Source organism: Carassius auratus, chromosome 1 (assembly GCF_003368295.1).
Source record: "Carassius auratus strain Wakin chromosome 1, ASM336829v1, whole genome shotgun sequence".
Lineage (NCBI taxonomy): Eukaryota > Metazoa > Chordata > Actinopteri > Cypriniformes > Cyprinidae > Carassius > Carassius auratus.
Genome location: NC_039243.1, coordinates 30,781,418 through 30,802,498, shown reverse-complemented (window position 1 = coordinate 30,802,498; position 21,081 = coordinate 30,781,418). Strand labels below are relative to the sequence as shown.

The following is a 21,081-nucleotide window of genomic DNA, read 5'->3' as shown; positions in this document are numbered from 1 at the left end:
GGAGAGGGAGAGAAGGATTGGATTAACCTTGACAAAATAAGTAGCGGCCATAAAGAATAAACTGCTTAATCATCCTTCCCATCATTCGGTGATGTTTTGTGCAGTCACACTAGCAATAAAGCTTTGGGACAACTGTGTGTCTGTAGGTGTGAGTGTGTGTATTTATGATGACACGTATAGAGGTTAACACTCATGTCAGGCTTGCTTTCTTCAGACCTGAATCAGTGTGAAATAAAGCTTTGACCATCACAGGGTCACCATTGACTCTCTCTCAGAAGCTAGTATGACTACTGACCTGAGACCTGTGTTTTCACTCACAGCAGTCTCTGTTCCAGCTGACAGGAGCGCAGCATTGCTGTCAGGGATCAAAGAACTCAATTGTGTGGACAAAATAGCTGGTGAATTTGCAAAATCATAAAAAAAATAAAAAATAAAATTCAAATCAGTCATTACAATAGAAGTCTGCCATTACACTGAAAGATCAAATTATGATGACATTTAAAAATTATGAAGGGGAAAAAAACTAAAAACCCCACATGCATGAATGATTTGTTCGTAGTAACATCAGTAACATGTATTTGCATGTTTTTTTTTTCATTTCACACTGACTTTAACAGTTATGGTGTAAAGGAAGATTATCAGTACATAAATTTGTGAATAAATTTTGCTCAAACTATCATATGGACCTTGAAATGGCATTAATCACTTTTATATAGGTTTATTGCTCTTTTTTTTTTTTTTTTTTTTTGAGCTTATGAAGTCATGTTTAGAATTCCACACAAATTTAGAACCACACGAGGAGGATGAGTAAATAATGACAGATGATGAGTGATTTTTGTTTTTTTTTTACTTTTGGGGAGATATATCCTGCAGGTTTTTTTTTTTTTTTTTTCAGGAAAAGTGCTTATTCCAGGCAAAAGCTAAATTTAGGAAGCATTATGGGTACGATGCTTTAAAAATCTTTCTGCCTGCATTATGTGGTTTGTATTTGGTTGCCTCGATGAAAACGATTCAGTGTGGAACCAGTGATTTTCTGGGACATAATGATAAAATGAAAGAATCCTGGTCTCCAGTCCACTAGTTAACTGATTTAGTGCTGCTTGTCAGTGGCACTCAGGGCGCGTGGGTCTTGCTGTGTTTATTTTGTGTGCCCTTAAAGCCAACATCTGTAAATAATGTTTCAAAAGCACACAGGAATTCCAGCTCTCTGTAGTGGTTTGCATGGCCTGAATTGAGACCAAACTCCTAACTGATCCTACTGTGAACAATTTACCTTTTCTGTCTCACGGACGCAAGATTGTCATGGATGGTTGGCATCACATTCACTCTTGCACAGAACGTAAGTGAAAGAAATGTGGATATTTAAGCTATAGAACCAAGCCCCCCCCCCACTTCCTTCCTCTTTCTTTCAGTATTGTGTGCAGACAGCATATAGAAGACAAGTAATATAGCCGTTTATGTGTGGCAGATGAACATCTACAATTGCATTGTCATTTGCTAAAATAAAACTTTTTAAATCTTTTTTACACTTCAGTGTCTCTCGATTGCATTCATTTCTTACACATTTTTTGGCATATATTTCTCCCCCTCAACATTTTGCATTGCTTGTCATTTGCATTTCCTGTGACGTGAATGTGTGTACTGTGGTATTGACAAATGTGAAACAAGGAATATTGAGCTTTTAATGTGAGGTATTGATTGTGTAGAGCGGTGGTCTGGATTGTATTTCTATTGACTGAAGTGAGTTTTAAGTAGAAAAGGTCAAGGAATCAACAGGCATTAAATGTGAGAGGCGTGTGTGCTTAAAATGGCAAGTTGGTGTATTTGTCATGGTAAAGTGCGGTGAAAATAAAGGTTAGCTTGAGACTCTGGGGGGTGATGCTGGTGGAGCAATTTTGCTGGAAACTTTGCTGATGTGTAATGTAGGGTTTTGTAGGTTTACCTTAAAAAAGAATGTGTGGGTGTGTGATGTGACACATTAGCGGTTAATGTAGGCCTAAACATTCATTTCCTCTCATCTTTCTTTCTTTTTTTTTTATATAGATGACCACACATTATAGAGTTGAATGACTAGAAATATCCCCAATGTGTTTATTTATATAAAAAAATAGGTTTAGATTCATGTTTTTTTTTAAACCGTATAAAAGATAACATTGTGTTTTATTTTACAGCAGCAGTTCTACATCAAGCTCTCCTGCAGTTTATTCTTGATCTGTAGCATGACAACTTGACCACATCCAAATATGCATAGTTCCCTAGGTGAAAAACAGTGAAAGAGTACAGAACATGAATTCATATGGATAAATGACTTAAAAGTTTTCCGAAAAGGGGTGTTGTGAGTTGATTTAAATAAAAGTTACAATTAAATCAATACAATTGAATAATCTAAAAATAAAAACACTGAAAAGTTACTAAAAAGACTAATGTAGGCCTATATTAGAACTAATTGACTTCAAGTAAATATTCTAGGTTAAATTATTTCAGCTAACGAAAAGTTACTAAAGAATGATACGATTGTCTTCATCTCATTCGAGAGAATGTCATTTTAATGATATTTCTCAAAATGGATTTAATTTGTTTATTTGTCAAAACCTTTAATTTATTTCCATGAGTAGGCTATTGTTTCTGCATAATATGCTTGGAATAGACTAATCCAAATGTAATATTCTGAAATCATGATCGTGTGATGATCTTATGTCAATGAAATGTCAATAAGGTTCACTGATTTGGCATTTGGCTGACATTTGTTTGCCTGAATATATATATATTTATGTACTCAGGTCATTAAAAAGTGTGGAGCAATGGAGGTTTTACCGCACAGATTATCTCTCTCTCTCTCGCTCACACACACACACACACACACACACGCGCGCGTGCGCGCGCGCAGAGAAAGAGAAAGAGAGCGGGAGAGGGAGAGGTGTGTATTTCCCTCTCCTCTTCGTACTCAGTCTCACTCTACACGTCGTCTCCGTGATCTTCACCAGCAGTTCTCGCGTGCTCGTTACCAAGACAATCACGGATAACGAGGCTCGTCGTTCCGTCCCCGCGTCTCCTGTTACCGGAGTCGCGGGAATGTCGAATCCCAGGAAAGAGTTTGACGTGAAACAGATCTTGCGCATCCGTTGGCGATGGTTCGGCCACCCCACATCTCCTTCCTCTCCCGGTAACCAGCCACCGGGGGATCTCTTCAGCAGCAGCGGTGGTAGCAGCCGGGGGACCGGAGGCTCCTCATCCGGCGGCGATCAGCCTTCCCTCGGCGGCTGCAGCAACTCCAGCGCAGCCGCCGGTGCCAGTTCGAGTAACGGCAACTCTTCCTCCAACACAAACAACAATCGAAAGTTTGGAGATTCGGGTCCTAATAGCGGGCACTCAGCAGCGGCAGCGGTGGTAGTTAGTGCCTCCGCGTGTCCTCGGTCAATGAGCCAGCAGGAGTGCCGGAGCTCCCCGCCGGCGCCTTGGGTCTTCCCGGCTCACTCGCGCTCCAGCGAGAGCCTGGAGCCGCTCCCGCAGCTGCCGCAGAAGCAGCAGCACAAGCAGCAGACCTCGCGTGTGAAAGACACCTCTGGCCCTGGAGACGAGGAGAACAACAATAACGTGGAGTGTGACTCCAGCTCGTGCAGGTATGGGAAGCATTATTGGTGTGGTTCCAGTCGAGCACAGCAGGGCGCTTGAACTGAGCTGGTACCCGTTCACAACAGATGCATCGCCAGATGTTTTCTATTAAGTTTGAACTGTTACCACGAGCCCTCCCTTTTGTTTCCTCACACTCTCTCTGTATGATTAACAGTGCATATGCTATATTCAAAGAATTATCTTGAATGACTAAAACAAATATTGCTTAATGTTATTTAAATGTTTGACTTTTAAACACTCATAAACAGACACTAATGCGCTTGAGTTTATCTGATAGTGTCAAATACTACTGTCTGTCCTCTATCAAGTGTGCTGTTATGTTGGAGAAATTATGTTGAAAACAATTTAAAGAATTTAATGGAAGATAATGGAAGTTGATGATTTTTTTTTTTTACATGTTCTGCAGCGTGACAATTTTTTAATAGTTATTATGCTTGAAGATTTTATGACATCCATATTAATTGAGAGATTACATGCAATATTTGAACTTATAAAATTGTATTTGTCATACTGCAGGAAAATTATACGAGTTAGAGATGGCAAAAAGGATGATTTGAAATATCGCAGAAAGCAATTGCTATCAGTTATAGGAAGAATCGCACCACACCAGCGATCATATATTTCATTGCTTATTGTGGATGTCTTATCGAATGTGTTCTGATTGGCAGTTATATATTATGCATTGGGTGTGGTATTACTAGTTCAACTAAAAATTACAATTCTGTCAAAACCTGTATGAGTTCTTCTGCAGAACCAAAAAAAAATTTTTTTTTATGGCAATAAGTGGTGACCTTAGAGGTCAAATCTCAAAAAGGATACAAAAGTACCATGAAAGTCTACCTCTTGCATGTTATAGTGTTAGAGTAAAGCCATACAAAAGTTTTATGTTCAATCAGTGAGCTGAACTGACTCGATTCATGAGTGACTCATTCAAGACTGCATATAGATCATCCAAACCATTGGCATTAATCGTCTTATGAAATTGTTCCTGGAAAACACAGCACAGACTTTTTTGGTGAATTAGAACAACTGATTCTTTGAAAAGATCGAAGACATGACAGAATTTCTATTTTTTGGGGGGACTTTCAGTATGTGACAGAGATTTTAAATTCATGTTTCTTGTGTTGCATCATGAGGACGTAAAAAGCCATTTCCCCACCTTTTGATGCATTCGCTCACTTACTGTAAACATAGTAGTGCGATCATGATGTAACTTCCACTAAACACCCTCACCTCAGTGAGGAAGTGATGTGTACATGATTTGTGCATAACGTTCCTTCACAGATCTTTAGCGTGATAAACGGCTGTGAATCTTTTATGAAATAATTTGAAAGATGAAAACAGACTTGTGAAGTGTTGCAGTGCTTTATGAGATTGCAGAATATTACAGTACATGCTTTATGTGATTGAAAAGAGACCGTGAATGTGCAAGCATCTCTGTCTTCCTAATCTGAGACCCATTCTTGGGCTTGACAACTCATTCGGTGTCTGACACTTCTGACATTCGGCCAGCAGCAGGGTTCCTGATTTTGATTGCCTGTAGACTTCATACTCCTTGTACTATGTGAGTGGGTTTGTTTACTAGGTTTGTTTATCAGTGAAAGTGAAGGATGTGGTTCAATCAGTGTGGTGCAGCTCTGAAAAGCATTTAGTCACTCATCGCCTTGGAGACGGCAGATTGAACCAATTGCTTCTGCTCCTTACGGTTCATAACCACACAAACACACACATCCAAAAAGCTGAACCTGAAGACCGTGAGAACTGTCTCTTCATACTTATGGTGTGGAAAGCGTTTTACCCTGTAATTATTTTTACATTTCTAAGGAATGGCAAGTAACACTTAATTTAAATTTAAATGTTTTCTTGTGAAAAATTACAGACACACGCCTTTCACACAGTGATTGTTTTTTCGTCCTCTAAATGTACTTTTGTGAAAATGGCACCTCTTCATATTGTTTATTACATTCACAAACCTCATAAGCTTGTGCCTTTGACCACCACCTCTTTATTTCAGACACAAGGTATGTTATAGTTGAAGCACAAATAGGTAGTGACTATTTGAGGATTCAAGTGTGACCCCATAAGCCTCCGGGCCCTGGGGCTGTTTATGACTTACAAGAAAGCAAGAGAGTGACGGAAGGAGAGAGAGACAGGAAGATGAAGAAAACAGTCTAGCCGACTGAAACTGCAATTACGATGTTGAGATAATGGGACAAAGCATCTGATATCTGTTGAGCATTAAACCAGGGCTCTCCCTCTCTTTTCTCTGTCTTCAGCTCACACTTCCATTTATGTGGACACACACACACACACAAACACACACACACTTGGAACAATATGTAATGGAGAGTGTGGGAAGAATCTGTTATTTTGGGATAAATTCTGCATTTTATGTGAAAGATGGGTTTTATTTTGGTCTTTAATTGGTAGTGTATGTATCTTTTATCTTTTTTGTTGTCGTCTAGACTCTAGACGGATGAGTAAGGACATAGCCTACAATGGAAATTGTTATAATTGCATTGGGAATGGAATGGATATTTTGGGTGGCTTGTCTTTAATTGCCCGCATTAAACCATTTTCTCCTTTCAGTTCCTCCTTCCATCTCTTTCCTTTTCTTTTATGGCGCTCTATGTCTCCTAAAGCTTATCTGCTTTAAGCTGAATGTGTGGTTATGTATACCTATTTGTAGAATAAGACTCAGAGTCTTGTAAGATGCTGTTTGAAACGCATTTACATAATTAATGTTCACCAGGCTTTTCTAAAGTGTAAAATCCCTCTTTTTCTCCCTCTCCATCTGATATCTTCCCTCGTTACCTTAAGAATTGGCCTATAGAGGTTTACATCTGATCTGGTTCTCCAAATGGTGTCGTTATCCCAGCTCAAATCCATTCTGAAACGACAGCAGATATGAGTGGAGCTCATTATAGCCTGGAAACCACCTCTTTCCTTTAACCTCAACTCAAGTGATCAGACATGAATATGCATATTTTAACTTTTCATTTTGAAGGACTGAATGTCAGATCTTCTGACAGCATGAGGTTTTGAAAATAGAGCAGAATACTCATAAAATGAGAAAGAGATGGAGATGTAGAGAGAGAGAGAGAGAGGGAGAGTCACATACTTAAAGAGGACTGGAAACTAACAATGGCACAGAATGGAGTGATTAAGGAAAAGATCCAGAAGGACGAGAAAGTTCGCAGAACGGAAAGAATGAAAGACTGAAACAGTGTTGGAGAAGCTGCTTTGAAACTACACCCTAACCCTACTCATAACTAGTAATTAACTTGCATTATTATATTAAAGGAAGCTATACTTTATAAAAATGTGTATATATATATATATATGTATGTGTGTGTGTATATATATATATATATATATATATATATATATATATATAGATATATATATATATATATGAATGCACTGTCTCTTTGGATAAAAGTGTCTGCTAAGTGTATAAATGTATTTTGCATTTAATACCTTTAATAAATAAAAACAATGTTTCCACAGCATTACACTTTCCAGTCAAATTTGATTGAATAGGTTTTAACTCTTTGTGAACCGCTTGATTTACCTTTCCAAATGAATTGATTCACTGAAACAAAATGCTGTTGTTTAAAAATTTAGCATTTTCTAGGTTTATTTTGTGTTTTCTTGCTAAATAGAACAAATAGAATAATAAAACATGCCAAATCCTACAGCTGAGTTGGGTGAATTGGTACATTGAGTCGATTAACATAATTCAGCTTCTGGTGAACCGCTTGATCTAATGGTCCAAACAAACTTATTCACTGAAACAAAATGCTGTTTTTCACTTAATTATGCTGAATTCAGCATTATCTGGTTTTATTTAATGTTTTCTTGCTGAATACAACTAATAAATTTATCAAACACACCAAATTCTTCAACTCCGATATTGGTTTCCTGAATTGGTTCACATGGTTTTTTTTTTTTTGGTCAATCTGCTAGATTAACAGGAATGATCCGCACTAATCGATTCACCAAAATGAACCAGACTGTCCAGTGCTATATAAGAGGGAGGAAAGTTTAGAAGAGCTTGTTCAATTATTGCTTTAGTTTGCTCAACTGCTCTTCTACATCTGATTTAAAAACTGGAGTTTTGCAAGTTTCTGTGGATACTGTCGTGCTGTAGAAACAGTAGCGTCACTACTTTTGGTTACTGTTACTCCCCAACATTTGACAGAAAGAATGGAGAAAGAGGAAGAATGGAAATAATGAGGATACTCAATGAAAAGGAAGCTGAGGGAGTGTGAGAAAGAGTGCAAATATGAATGGACGAGTGCCCACTGGGGATGTTGAGGAACTGGCAGGTGTTTATCTGGCGTTTAGAGATAAACTGCTGCCTCTCTTCTGTGTGTTTGCACTCATGCAGGGGTCTGTGTGATGTTTACTTTGGTAGGTCGTGTTTGGAGGATTGTGAATTTGCCTGTGTGTTTGCTGCGTTTGAGATAGAAGTGTGTGAGTGTGTGCTTTACTTTGCCTCTAGTCTCTGTTTTCATATGAGACTAAATAATTTTGGCATTGAGAAGAGCCAGAGGCTGAAAACCTGCTACCCCTAACTTAACTAAAGCGCTTAAGAGAGGGAATCTCTGCAGTTCGTCTCGGCATCTGCACTCTTCCTCCTGTCTGCTTCTCTTACTTTCAAAATCCCAGAAATAAAAATTCAGTCTTTTCCTCATCCAAAGAACCGATGGCTTTATTTCTTCTGTGAAACGCATTAATGCTCTTGTCCAGTGCTGTTGAACTTGTGACTGGTCTCAAATCCAAGTCTAAGACCTTGTTTTCATGGTCTTGGTCTTATTATGGATTAATTTCCCACACTAAAACGGATTGGAAAACAAATGTGGAATTTAAACAAAAGCATGTTGTTTTTAATGAATCAGTTTGTTGAGATGATTTATGTGAACTAGTCGACCAATCTTTTCCATTGAAAAAGGACTTGAGTACTATGTTTGGTTTCTGAAACTATATGATTTTAGAGACAAAATGTAAGAAGTATTATCAAAATATCTTGCCCTCTGCCATAGCTTTTCTTTTCTTCCCCATCTCTCATTCTTTCCCTAAGGTACATGATAGACCAGGTTTCTACACTCATCTGACTGCAAGTTTTTAATTGCTTTTAAAAGATTTGGAGCGGAGAGCTCAAATATACTCCATCTCGCTCTCATCATCTCACCATCTGTCTTCTTTTCAAATGGTGTGATTGAAAGAAGTGTGTGTGTGTGTGTGTGTGTGTGTGTTTGTGTGTGATTGGCCTCTTTTTAGCACTTTCTGCTTGAAAGAAATAGATTTTCCATTTGATCATGGTCTGTGAGGCTGAGAGATCTTGGCTTATAAAAAGGTTGTAGTCTGACTGCTGTTATCTCCTGCTGCTGAGCACACTGAAACTCTAGAGACCCTTGCTGAGACACGCTGCTCTTCCCTTTACCTATATTTGCCAATTGCATGACCTCTTAAGAACCTTGAAATGGATCTGCCTTTAACTTGTGCCATTCCTTTAGTGATATTTTAACCTAAATATTGATTTTATTCATGTCAGGTAGCATAAAATATATAAATGTGCTATAAAATAATCATCCTTTTGGAATGGTGGAGCATTACTGCTCAAATGTTATATTCTGATACTAACATGCCTTACAAAGGGGCCTGTTTTATGCTAATACTCCGGGCCTAAAATAAACACCCTCCAATTACCAAATATGAGTAAAGATTAGCATTAGCGAAAACATGAAACAGTATTACTTACCAGTTGGCCTGTAACTTCTTTAAAAATAATTCTAGCAGTGCCTGAGAACACTATATGATTTAGCATGCTTATCAAAACGCAAAGACTATGTTGTAATAAATATAAATGCATTATATGTAATCTGTTACACTGCATTTTCAGAGTGAAGAGAAACATCACAATCTTTCACAGTTCGCAGTAAATTCTGCTTTTTCTAATGAGAATGATTTATAAATCTGACGTCAACAAGAGAACATTTTCCTGTGGTTTTCCTTTTCAAAATAAAAGCGCTAAATGTTTGAAAGCAAACCATAAATATTATAGTCTAAGTATACTGTTATAAATTAATAATCATCATCATCATTGCTTTTTTTATTACTATTATTATTAAATTTTAAAATCTATCATTATTATTATTATAATTTAAGTCAAAATTATTACTATGAAATACTTTACAGTTCACTATTAAAGTACTATTTTGTTACTGGTTTAATTATTTATTTATTTTTTACATTAGATAATAATAATAATAATAATAATAATAATAATAATAATTGCTATTATATTTTTCCTCAATTTGTTCTGCCTGCTTATTATTATTTGTATTTTTTATGGAATAATGCACATATGCACATTTTCTTAAGTCATCATTGTTAGTTTTAGGCCAAGCTAATACAATTTATCGAATACCATTTATTTCAACAAAGGGCTGTTTTGAATGTGGATTTCACTTGTTGTATAAACATCCAGTGGGTAATTAGACTGATTTTGCTGATATACAGTAACTGTTGCACAAACCTGAAGTTCTGGTTCTCAATAACGTACTTAAAATGTCTTGCATTTCAGTGCTTGACCGTGCTTGACTGTTAACTTGTGATTCATTGACAAGAACGAGCAGTTAAATTTTCTCCGCAGGCTCACTTCCTGGCTATTGTGATTAATTATAGCAAGAACAATTAATTATCATGGATCCTGGATGAGTCCGAAGCTCAGAGGCCTCGAATGTGGACAGAATGTCTACTATAGAGATGTGCTCACAAGAGCACAGTTAAGAGAGAGAGAATAAGTGTGAACTAGAAATGGGGATTGTAAGGCAATCTGCAGAGACGGGGAAGAGACGGAGACCAGAATGACAGGAAACGAGTGATAGAGAGAGAGAGCGAGAGGCAGTAGAGACGACAGCCGTTTGGGAACAGGCTAAATTGCTTTGTGTATTTCATGGCCAGCTTCATCATCAAAGCTAATTACTAACAGCTCTCTAAAGCCCTCTATATTTATCCATCCATTGATCGTGTGCATATGTGTGTAATTCTGAGCGTGTTCAGCCCTAATTTTGTGAGGAAAGCTTATACCTCTATTCAAAATGATTTTAGATTTTTTGTGGAATGACATTTGTTCCTGTTGTTTTAGTCTTTGATATATTAGTCCAATTCAGCACAAGCTAAGATTTAAACTCACCGGGAATTTTTGAACTCAAGGCCCATAAGAAAGTTGCAGACTTGGGGGTCCCCAAATATTTCTGTAGAGCAGTGGCACTTAACATTTTTAACTCAAAAGCTCCCAAATGTCCTACACAGTATTTGAAAGCCAACCCCATATACAGTACACTGTAAAAATATTTTATTAAAACAAAGATCATTGGGGTACATTTAACAAGTCTCTTTCTATAATCTTAAAATTGTATTTATGATACTTAATAAAAAGAGCCAGATACAAAGTCTGTAATATGTTTTTCCTCTTGCCTGATAGTTCAAATTGTGCAATGTGAATTTCCTAACCAAGTACATGTGTGTTTTCAGGACATCTAACAGCAGTGCGACTTTGTCCTCATGTGCGTCGATGGAGCCGTGTGTGTCAGATGAACATTTCCAGGCACACAGTCATGCTGAACATACCTTCAGACGCATGGAGGCCTACCTGAGGACCCGGAAACTCTGTGATGTTGTCCTTCTGGCTGGAGAACGCAGAATACCTGCACACAGGTAAAAACACAAAAAGAAAAAATGTGCACATTTCAAAATGGTTCATTGAAATCACATCCAAGCCTTAAAATGTTGCACTGCAATACGAGAAAAACAATAAACCAGTTTGCAGCTAATAATGTTGGAGTCTTCTCTATGAAGCATATTAAAGACAATACAAATGATATCTAATTTTCAATTTCAACAAAATATAGCCTCAATCTGAACCACAAAAACTTTAGGAAATCCAGTGACAAGTTTAAGTTTTTCTTCAGCCTGAGTAGATCCAGTCCATGCTGCTGGATCATAAATGCCCTGGAGATGCTGGAGATGAGTGATAGTTACGGTTTACTGCTGAATGTAGCAGTAGTGGCACATTTATAGCACAGTTCATTGTCAGCAAGTATTGCAGTTTCTGATTTTGACGAATAAAACTTTAGAAGCTGCCATGGGACTATTTTGAGTCTGATTTTTGAAAAAGTGTAGTGTCTGTTATAGCAGCAGAACATTTGGAATAAGTTCTGGTTACAACGGATGAAAACTGAAATGATACTTCAAATTACTTTATGCCCAATTAAAAAAAGAAAATTAAAAACCTAGTGAATTTTTCAAAACTAAAATCAGATCAATTTAACAGGCAATTGAAGAGTTGAGTGGATGTGCATCTTGTATTTTGTAAAATGGTCATAGATTATATTTGCAAATATTATATGGAAAATTAGTACATGAATATTCTATCTTAAAGGGTCCCTTGTTAGTCAAGATGTCTTGGATTAACCAAAAACTTAATTTAACTTTACATTAAACCTTATCTTTACGAAACCACCTTTTTTTGTCTATTTGACACTCTGTAAACACAATTGATATCATTTTAAGGGAAAGTCATTAGTTTAATCACACATACATATGATTTTGATATTATTCAAGAAAAAGCATAGCTTTGACAAGTGAGATTTCCCTGTGATGCTGATAGAGTGACCGGTGTTCAACACGTGTGTATCACACCAGAGTTTGTAGATTTGTGGAGAGGTGGATGTTTGTGTTAAACTATTAAGCTACTTGTATTTGAGAATCAGTGTTTAGGATCAACAGTCTCAAAAGTTATTAAAAATGCAAAAGTCCATCCACATATTTTCAGTTCAAGGTACAAATGCAAATGAATGTATTTATAAGCATATTCAATTACATTTCAAAGTGATCTGTGTGTATTGTGTAAGGTGTTGTAAACATGCAGAACGGATTAGAAAAGTTATTACAAAATATGTGTGCATTTTGTTGAATGTGACCAGTATTTTATACTGTTATTAAAGTGAAATAAAACTGTAACAGACAGTTGTTGTTTCCCCCCTCCTTTGAACATTTTGTGGAATGTTTTTCCAGCTTAGATCCTAAGGTTTAAATCCAGCTCAGAGAGTTTGTTCTTTTTTTACAGTATGTCATTTCAGTGCATGAATGAAATCAAAATGTAGTCCTCCATAATCAAATTATGCACAATTAATTTGTGTTGATGTTAATTATATGATATGAATTTATATTTTCATATGGTAATGGAAATACTTTTTTTGATTTTGGTCAAGACATTTGTACTTTTTTGGACAAGAATTTGTACTTTCCTATATTGCATTGAAATACTTAAAAATTTACTGCCTGACACCCAATAAACTTGCTCTCAAATCATGATATTAAAATCTTACAATAAATTACTCTTGATCTTCAAACACTGTTTTTTAAAAGCAAATTTAAAAAAAAGTAATTATAGACACAAAGCGTTTAAAAGATGCACTGTACTCTTATAATATGTATTTAAAATGCATATTACAATGTTTGTCTTTGAAATAGGGATGTAAATTGATACAGATTCAGAAGACTTCATCCTCACATAGACATTTCTATGCATGACAGTTTTTCACTGTCAGTTTAATTCTGCCATACAAATAATGCAAATGACTTCACCTTTGTTAAACGCCCCCTTTGTTTTGATTTATAAATAAATAACACATAAGGATGGTCTGACGCCATTATTTACTTGATGAATGCATGCTTCGCTAAGGACTTCTGTGTGTGTCATCTCTGATCCAATCAGTTTTAATAGAACATTTATAGTGTCAAATTGAATAAATGTGTTAATAGCACTGAAAAATGTGTTAACAAGGACACTTTGACACCCCTGTACTTCAAAATCATAGTAGAGGACAGAAACATTTCTATAATCGAAAAATGACCTGTATATTGCAGCACCATGGTATTCAAACTCTCTATTCTTCTCTGATCTCTCCTCTCCTTCATTATTTCCCCCTCCTCTTTGTGTTGGTTCCACGTGTGTTTTGATGGCATAGTTCTGCTGATTTCAGGGCTGCCTCGGGCAGCTGGAAGGTTTTTGCTGATGTTTTATTTATAATGATGCACAAAAAGCTCACACATGCACTGTAGAGTGAATAGCCTTTGTACTTTTTAACTAGAACACTATCTACAAGCTAAAATCCCGAAAATCTTCCTTTAGCAAACAGACTTTCAGGCTACTATTGTGAGAAAGAGCTGACAAGAAAGCTGAATCAGTTATTCAGTGACACTCTAATACGAGTAAAAACAAAGAACTGCTAGATTATTTTGCTTGTGTGCAAAGGGAAAGGTTTAAAAGCAATCTGCTCGGTGATAAAAGTGCAGAGAGGGAGTGAAGGAGAGTGGCAGAGGGCAAATGCTGAGTGTTTCTCATGCTGCCAAATAAGTCTCACAGTTTCTAATATAGTTTCACTCGCCGCTCTCTGCTGAAACCTCATTTGTGCTTCTTTTCTTTCTCTTTTCGTCTTCCCCTCATTACTTCTTTCATCATAATTCTTGCATGCGTATTCACCATTACCAGCTTCATGTGTTTCCATATCTCTATGTTTGAATGTATTCGCTTCCAGTTTTGAAGTGGCACTCTCAAGGCAATTTTTAACGATGCTATGTTTTGGCAAATTCAAAAGAATTCGGGTTAGGTTTATAGGGTTGGACCATGCCTACGTTTTTTTTTTTGTAATTCTAATATATATATATATATATTAGAATGGCTTGAGGGTAAGTAAAACATGGGGTAATTTTCATCTCTTTAAAACTCATCTTTGATTATCAAAATGACACATTTAATTGTTGTTGTTTTTTTCCTGTCAAAGTAATTTTTTCATGTTTTAACATGGCTTGAATATAACCCTACACCCTTACCTCATTTAGTATACATGGAATTATGAATATGCTAATTAGTCCCCCCTCCACTCAATCACACCTTGGACTACCTGCACAAATTTCACTTGGTTAACTGAAGTGGTAAACACTACAAAATGCTAGGTGGTGATAATTCAACCATGTATTTTCGAGCCAGAAAATGATTCTGATTCTGAAGAGTATTATGCAATGTTGTCTTAAAGTCCCTGAATCTGAATAGTAATGCACAACCTCAAACGTGTAATGGTAATTGATATCATTAGCTTCTGGCTTGACTCCATTATCAAACAGTTAATAATGTGTTGCTAATGTTACACAGACCATTTTCCTGTTCGCCATTTCATACTGCTCGTGAAATAAAAAGCCCCAACCCACACGGGCTGTTTGAAAATGCATTTTTAACAATGCCTTTGGTACACCACTGCAGGTGTAAAGCGAAAATGCTCAACAGTTGTGTTGACTGATGAATTTGCAAATGGTTAGTATTCAGGTAGGTCTTAATCTGATCAGTCAAAAAAGAAATTAACTTTGCGGTATAATCGGAGACGGTCATTTTCGATTTCTAGTTGAGTTTCAAGTTTATAAGGTTTAGAGGTGTCTGTTGGTAATCCATGTATTTAATGTAAATTATATTTTTTTTTATTTAATCTTATTAAACACAACCACAACCAGTATTTTTCAAGCAGAACAATTAAAAATGCTTAGTAACTTAATATTTAAAGCAAACAAAAACAAACCAAACAAAGTTTGCCTTCCTTTCAAGCGGTAATAGAAGCGCACACACATGCACACACGCGCACACACACACACACACACACACACACACACACACACACAGCTCTTTGATAAGTAATTAGCATATTGGCTATGAGTCTTATTTTAAGACGCAAGCTTTGACTGAGTGTGCATGTGTGAATATCTTTGTCTGCAGAGCTGGATTTGAATAGGACTTCCTCATTTTACCATATTTCAGATTAAACAGATCCTCTCTCTATCCGTCTCGGTTTCTCTATTCTATCGGTTTTTCTTTTCCAACTTTTATCATGCTTTACCTGCAGCATACAAAAGTGTCTATTCAGTGATTCAGAAGACGTTCTGTACTGTATGTGTGGAAAAACGAGAGCATGTAAAAGCATGTGGGCACTCAGTGAGGTACTGTGTCATAGTTAATCTCTCGTTCTCTCTTTCTATCATAGACTGGTTCTTTCGTCAGTGTCCGATTACTTTGCGGCCATGTTCACCAGTGATGTCCGAGAGGCAAAACAAGAGGAGGTCAAAATGGAGGGGGTGGATCCTGATGCATTATGGGTCTTGGTACAGTATGCTTACACAGGTATGCGTTTATCTGGAAGGAAATGTTTGATTAGACATACACATGAATGAACATGCACATACTAAAGATTGTCATTCAATTGTATGCTATTTTGTGGTGAAAAAGAAAAGAAAATGCACTTAATGAAATTACTTTTAAATGCAACACTTTTAAATGACAACATTATAAATGAAAATAGGGCTGAACGATTAATCGCATGTGAATGTCATGCGTTTCTCGTCAGTAAAGCTGGTTCTGTGATCAGTACTAAATATCCATCACCTGCTTTCAAATGGAGTGGCACTTACTACACAGAGCCGTAGTTCGCTGACAAGCTACACAATACCGCATCTTAATCGCAGATGAATTGCATGTGGTTATGAACGTGATATTGCATTGCTTGTCAGAGAAATACGACTCTGGATATTAAGTGCCGCTACATTTGAAAGCAGGTGATGGATATTTAGTACTAATCACAGAACCGGCTTCAGTCACATGCCATTAATTGTGCAGCCCTAAATGAAAATATGAAAGACAAAATTTGAAATCTTTTAAAGTTCGCATTTAACAGAGTTATTAACATATTATTATAAAATATAATTATTTATTGTTATTAAAAATCAATTTTAAGTGTAAATATTTCAATTTGAGTGTTAGATGACACTGGATGTAATCCGTAAACATGGGCAATTACCATGCACAAGTAAATATTCAATATCACACACACACATTTTATCTATGTAAATGAAATATTAATACAGTTTAATGGAACTGATTATGCATAATGCATAAAAAAATTATGCATCAGTTCTGAATAAAAGTATTAATTTCTTTTAAAAAATATATTGCTGACCCCAAACCTTTTAAACAGTAGTGTGCCTAATAACTAATTATTCACATCAATTAACCGAAATGACTGTCTTTCTTTCTCCAGGGCATCTGGAGTTGAGAGAGGACACTATCGAGAGTTTGTTGTCTGCCTCCTGTCTTCTGCAGCTGTCTGCGGTGGTTCAAGCCTGCTGCAGTTATCTAATGAAGCAACTCCATCCTTCCAACTGCCTGGGCATTCGATCTTTTGCAGATGCTCAGGGCTGTCTGGACCTCCATAAGGTGGCACACAACTACACCATGGTGAGATAACACACTCACACTGAAAATACTTACAGACTTAATTAGTACAGAATTATAATATTCTGGCAAAGTCGAGAGGAGTTTCTACTAAACCTCTTTGTTTTTTTTATCTTCAGTGAGCACCACTCTCTCTCTGCCTCATTTTTCTTCTTTTATCACTTTTCTTTCTTTCTTCTTTGGTTGTCCTTCTCCCAACCAAGCGCATACTGAAGGAAAACTTGGAAGTGAATTAGAGGACATTATTGCTTTAACTTACAGAGACGCTGTATATATTTTTTCATTTGTCCTTCAGCGGTTTGATTGCATCTATGTGAGCTGCTACTTCAGTGGGTGTGTGTATTTGTATTCATATATTGCCATCTGTGTCCATCTGGCTGCCTGTGCCAGTGTCTGTGGGTTTATGAGTGGGCAATTGAGCCCGTTTTAACAGGCGTGGAAGCACTAGTGCTGAAAAAGTTCCCTGAACGAGGCGAGTGCATTTAATTGGACATGCCACTGTTCCTCTTCGCAAATTTTCTGCTCGGCGTTTGATGTTCCACTGCTCCTGAGGGAAACTCATTCAAGAAAATATAACCCATAATAGCCCGCCCACAGTTCACAACAGGGGGGTTGTCATGGAGACTGCAGTGAAAACTTGCTCTCCATTTTCCATCCAGTTTCCTATCTGGCTTTCTTTGCCTTGTTTTTATTTCATCCCTTCCTTCCCCCAGCAATGCAATGATGTCCAGTTCTGTAGTCCACTTGGTATTCCCACTATCTTTCTTATTATGGGATGTGTGGCCATGTTTGGTAACAGACCTGCGAAGAAAGCAGGGAAATCAATGCTACATAAATTTTTTAAGGGAAGAGAACATCTATCTGTCTAGACAGACACAAACAGACAAACGTACAGTATATGTATGTACAGTAATTACTGTTTGTGGTTTGGGAAGATTTAGGAAAATGTAAAAGCAGAAGGAATAAAACCTGTAATATTGTGAACAATAATGTCTTTCTGTTATAATATATTTTAAAATGTAATTTATTTATTTGATGCAAGCTGAATTTTCAGCATCTATTAGTCCAGTTATAAGGGGTACATGATTCTTCAGATATGCTGATCTAAAATATTTTTTATTATTACACTGTACTTGTTGAAAAAAGTGATTTTTATTTTTATTTTATATTATTAGTAAGTAAATTTTTTTTATTAATGCTATTATTGTCACTTTTGGTCAAGTTAATGTGTCCTTGCTGAATAGAAGTATTAATATATTTTTGAACTGTTGTACGTATATGATATATTAATAAGTTATATTTCATTTTAATTGGTAGAAATAACGTAACCTGTGCAATAATAATAAGCTGTTGTTCCACAGTGTTGTTCAATAATACCTAGAATTGTGTGTTATTGTGCAAAGCTGCACTGCTTTAAATTGTGTCATTGTGGCTAAACATCTACAAGCCCATACCTGATCTAAACCTCATGTGCCACTGATCCACCATTTGCATTTGTATGTTAATTTCTTTGCTTGGCAGATGCTGTCTGCCAAATTGACTTACATGAGTGCACGATCACTGTGTGTTTTGTACGTTGCTATGCTGAAGGGCCATTAGTCTCTCTCACACACACACACACACACACACACACACACCCACTGATGGTGTGTATGCTTTAACAACCACATCCTCGGTTCCATTAACCAGTCCAGATAATCTCTCTCTCTCTCTCTCTCTGTAGGAGCACTTCATGGAGGTCATGAGGCATCAGGAGTTTCTGCTCCTGCCTGCATGTGAGGTGGAGAAGCTTTTAGCTTCTGACGACATGAACGTTCCAGAAGAGGAAACCGTGGTAACCGCTCTCCTCAGCTGGGTCTGCCACGATGCTCCCTCCCGTCAATCACAGCTTCCTGCTCTTCTCTCTCACATCCGCCTACCCCTGCTTAAACCCCAGGTCAGTCAACCATACATCCATCAGTCCATCAGTCAAGCAGACGGCCAGTCTTTAATTCCGCTGTGCTGTTGCTCGTTCAGACAGCTTGATCAGTGTGCCTGTAAATCCACGTCAGAAGATAATTATTCTGCAGTAATTCATGTATCCGCTAATCATTTAATTGAGTGATCCAGTCAGTCACAGTAATTAACGTTCATGTGCTGCTTGGAAGTTTTGCAGTCGAACGCTGAACAGCCTTTGTACTTTGTCTTTTTTGTAAAGCAAGTCGGCACATCTTTATAAGGTCCACAGGATATTTTCAAATATAAGTTCAAAATAAAGATATAAAACTGTATTTGCTGGTGTGATCCAGCAAATATTAAGTGTACTGTATATTCAATATCATAAGGACCATATGATTGTTGGTTATGATGTTAAGTATTGCAAATGCTTCATGCAAGTACCATACTGTTCAAAAGTTTGGGGTCATTTAATAATAATAAAAAAACTTTTTTTTACAGAAAAGATGCATTAAATTGATCAAAAGTGACAGTAAAGACATTCATTGAATGATGTTTAGATTTCTGTTTTGTTATTCAAATTCAGCTTTGTTTAAAATATATATTAAAATAGAAAACATTTATTTTTAATTGTAATAATATTTAAAAAATTTTACTGTATTTTTGGGGAAATAGATGCAGCCTTAGTGAGCAAATACATAAAAAATCTTTCAGATCCAAATCTTTTAAACAGTATTATATGCTAACACGGATGTCAGTCGTTAGCTAGCATTACATGCATGCATATGGTTGCATTGTGTAATTTACATGATTTTGCCATCTCAGACAAATTTTGGGGGTTGTAAAATATCTCATTGTAGGGCAAAGTGGACCGTCTTTGACCTGAAAGAGAAGACTGACTGTAGAATAAGTCAGATTACTCTTAAAAGGATAGTTCACCTAAAAATGTATATTCTCTTATCTTTTATGCACCCTTAAAGGGATAGTTGAACCAAAATAAAAAATTTCCCCATGATTTACTCACCCTCAAGCAATGCTAGTGTATATGACTTTATAAACTTTATAAACTGTGATCTCTAGTTTCTGCTAACTGTCATTCGCGCGTTCACTAGAGAGTGGCGTTCCAGCAGATGACGTAGGATGTAGACGTAGTATAAACACTGATCAGGAATTAGAAGTACAAAACGAAGATTTGTAAAGAAAAATGTCAGAGGATTTCTATATAAGCCTAGAGGAGACTTTCCTTTGTTGTAAACGGACGTTCAAATAATGTTCATTGACTTCCATAGTATGTTTTTCCATATTATGGAAATCAGCGGGGACGTAAAGGTCAATTTTCATTTGATTTTTTTTCGGTGAACTGTCCCTTTCCATTTTCATTATGGAATCAAACATGTACCTGCATTCCATTATGAACTGCATTCTGTCACATTTTGTCTGTTTATACGAAGAAATGTGTTAATGTGTTAAGGCATAAAAATCAAGCTTTTGTAGCTAAAAGCTTTTGCCTTTATGTGCTTGTGCAGAAATGTGCTATTTGGCCCTTATAGTGTCTGTAGTTTTTATGTGTGTGTGAAGGTCAGTGCTGTTCTTCTGGGCTGTGAGGCTGTGTACTCAATGATGGGATGCATTTGGAGCCTGCAGAGTGTGATAAGAATGTTGTTGTGTCTCTTTGCCTTATCGCATTTTTCCCTTGTACATACACTCCACTGAAAAGTTTTTTCTTGTTGTTGTCTTCTACGTATGTAAAATACGTAAACAAATGTTTGTTTTAAACAGGTTCTTTAAACAAGATACTGTTTAATATTGCATTGCAGGGCCGTGTGAAGAAAATTTGAATAAAAAATTTTATGTTTTAAAAAAACAGCTGTTTGCCAGAATTTTTCCATAAAAATATTGTAATAACATTCTTATCTAGAAAATCCCAAAATTCAGTCAGTGCTTTGGTTTTGCATGTAAGGTTTGATGTCTCTTTTACCACTAATTTTTGCGTGTCAATCAAAAGTCAAGTGTAAAACACACATCTGTGGATTAGACCTCATAAATCTAGCTCATTCTGACTGGTTGTCATTATAAAACACACATTTTGATGCAACAGTAGCAGACTTGTTAAGTGCTACATGTGTCATTGTAATCTTGGTTTTTTCTATGATTGTGCAGGCGTA

The 21,081-nt window shown here is 36.6% G+C and overlaps 1 protein-coding gene across 2 annotated transcripts in view; it reads left to right on the top strand.

Annotated features, from left to right (window-relative positions):
* Positions 1-21,081, top strand: part of klhl5 (kelch-like family member 5) — a 49,165-nt gene that overhangs the window by 13,356 nt on the left and 14,728 nt on the right. The window contains exons 1-5 of one of the 2 annotated variants that reach the window (XM_026269603.1): positions 2,876-3,620; positions 11,179-11,361; positions 15,738-15,874; positions 16,788-16,984; positions 18,705-18,917. In XM_026269603.1, the coding sequence (XP_026125388.1) occupies positions 3,073-3,620; positions 11,179-11,361; positions 15,738-15,874; positions 16,788-16,984; positions 18,705-18,917 (1,278 nt within the window). In that variant the 5' untranslated portion in view covers positions 2,876-3,072. Of the gene's footprint in view, positions 1-2,875; positions 3,621-11,178; positions 11,362-15,737; positions 15,875-16,787; positions 16,985-18,704; positions 18,918-21,081 lie in introns of those variants that run through there. The other variant, XM_026269612.1, reaches the window with a different exon arrangement.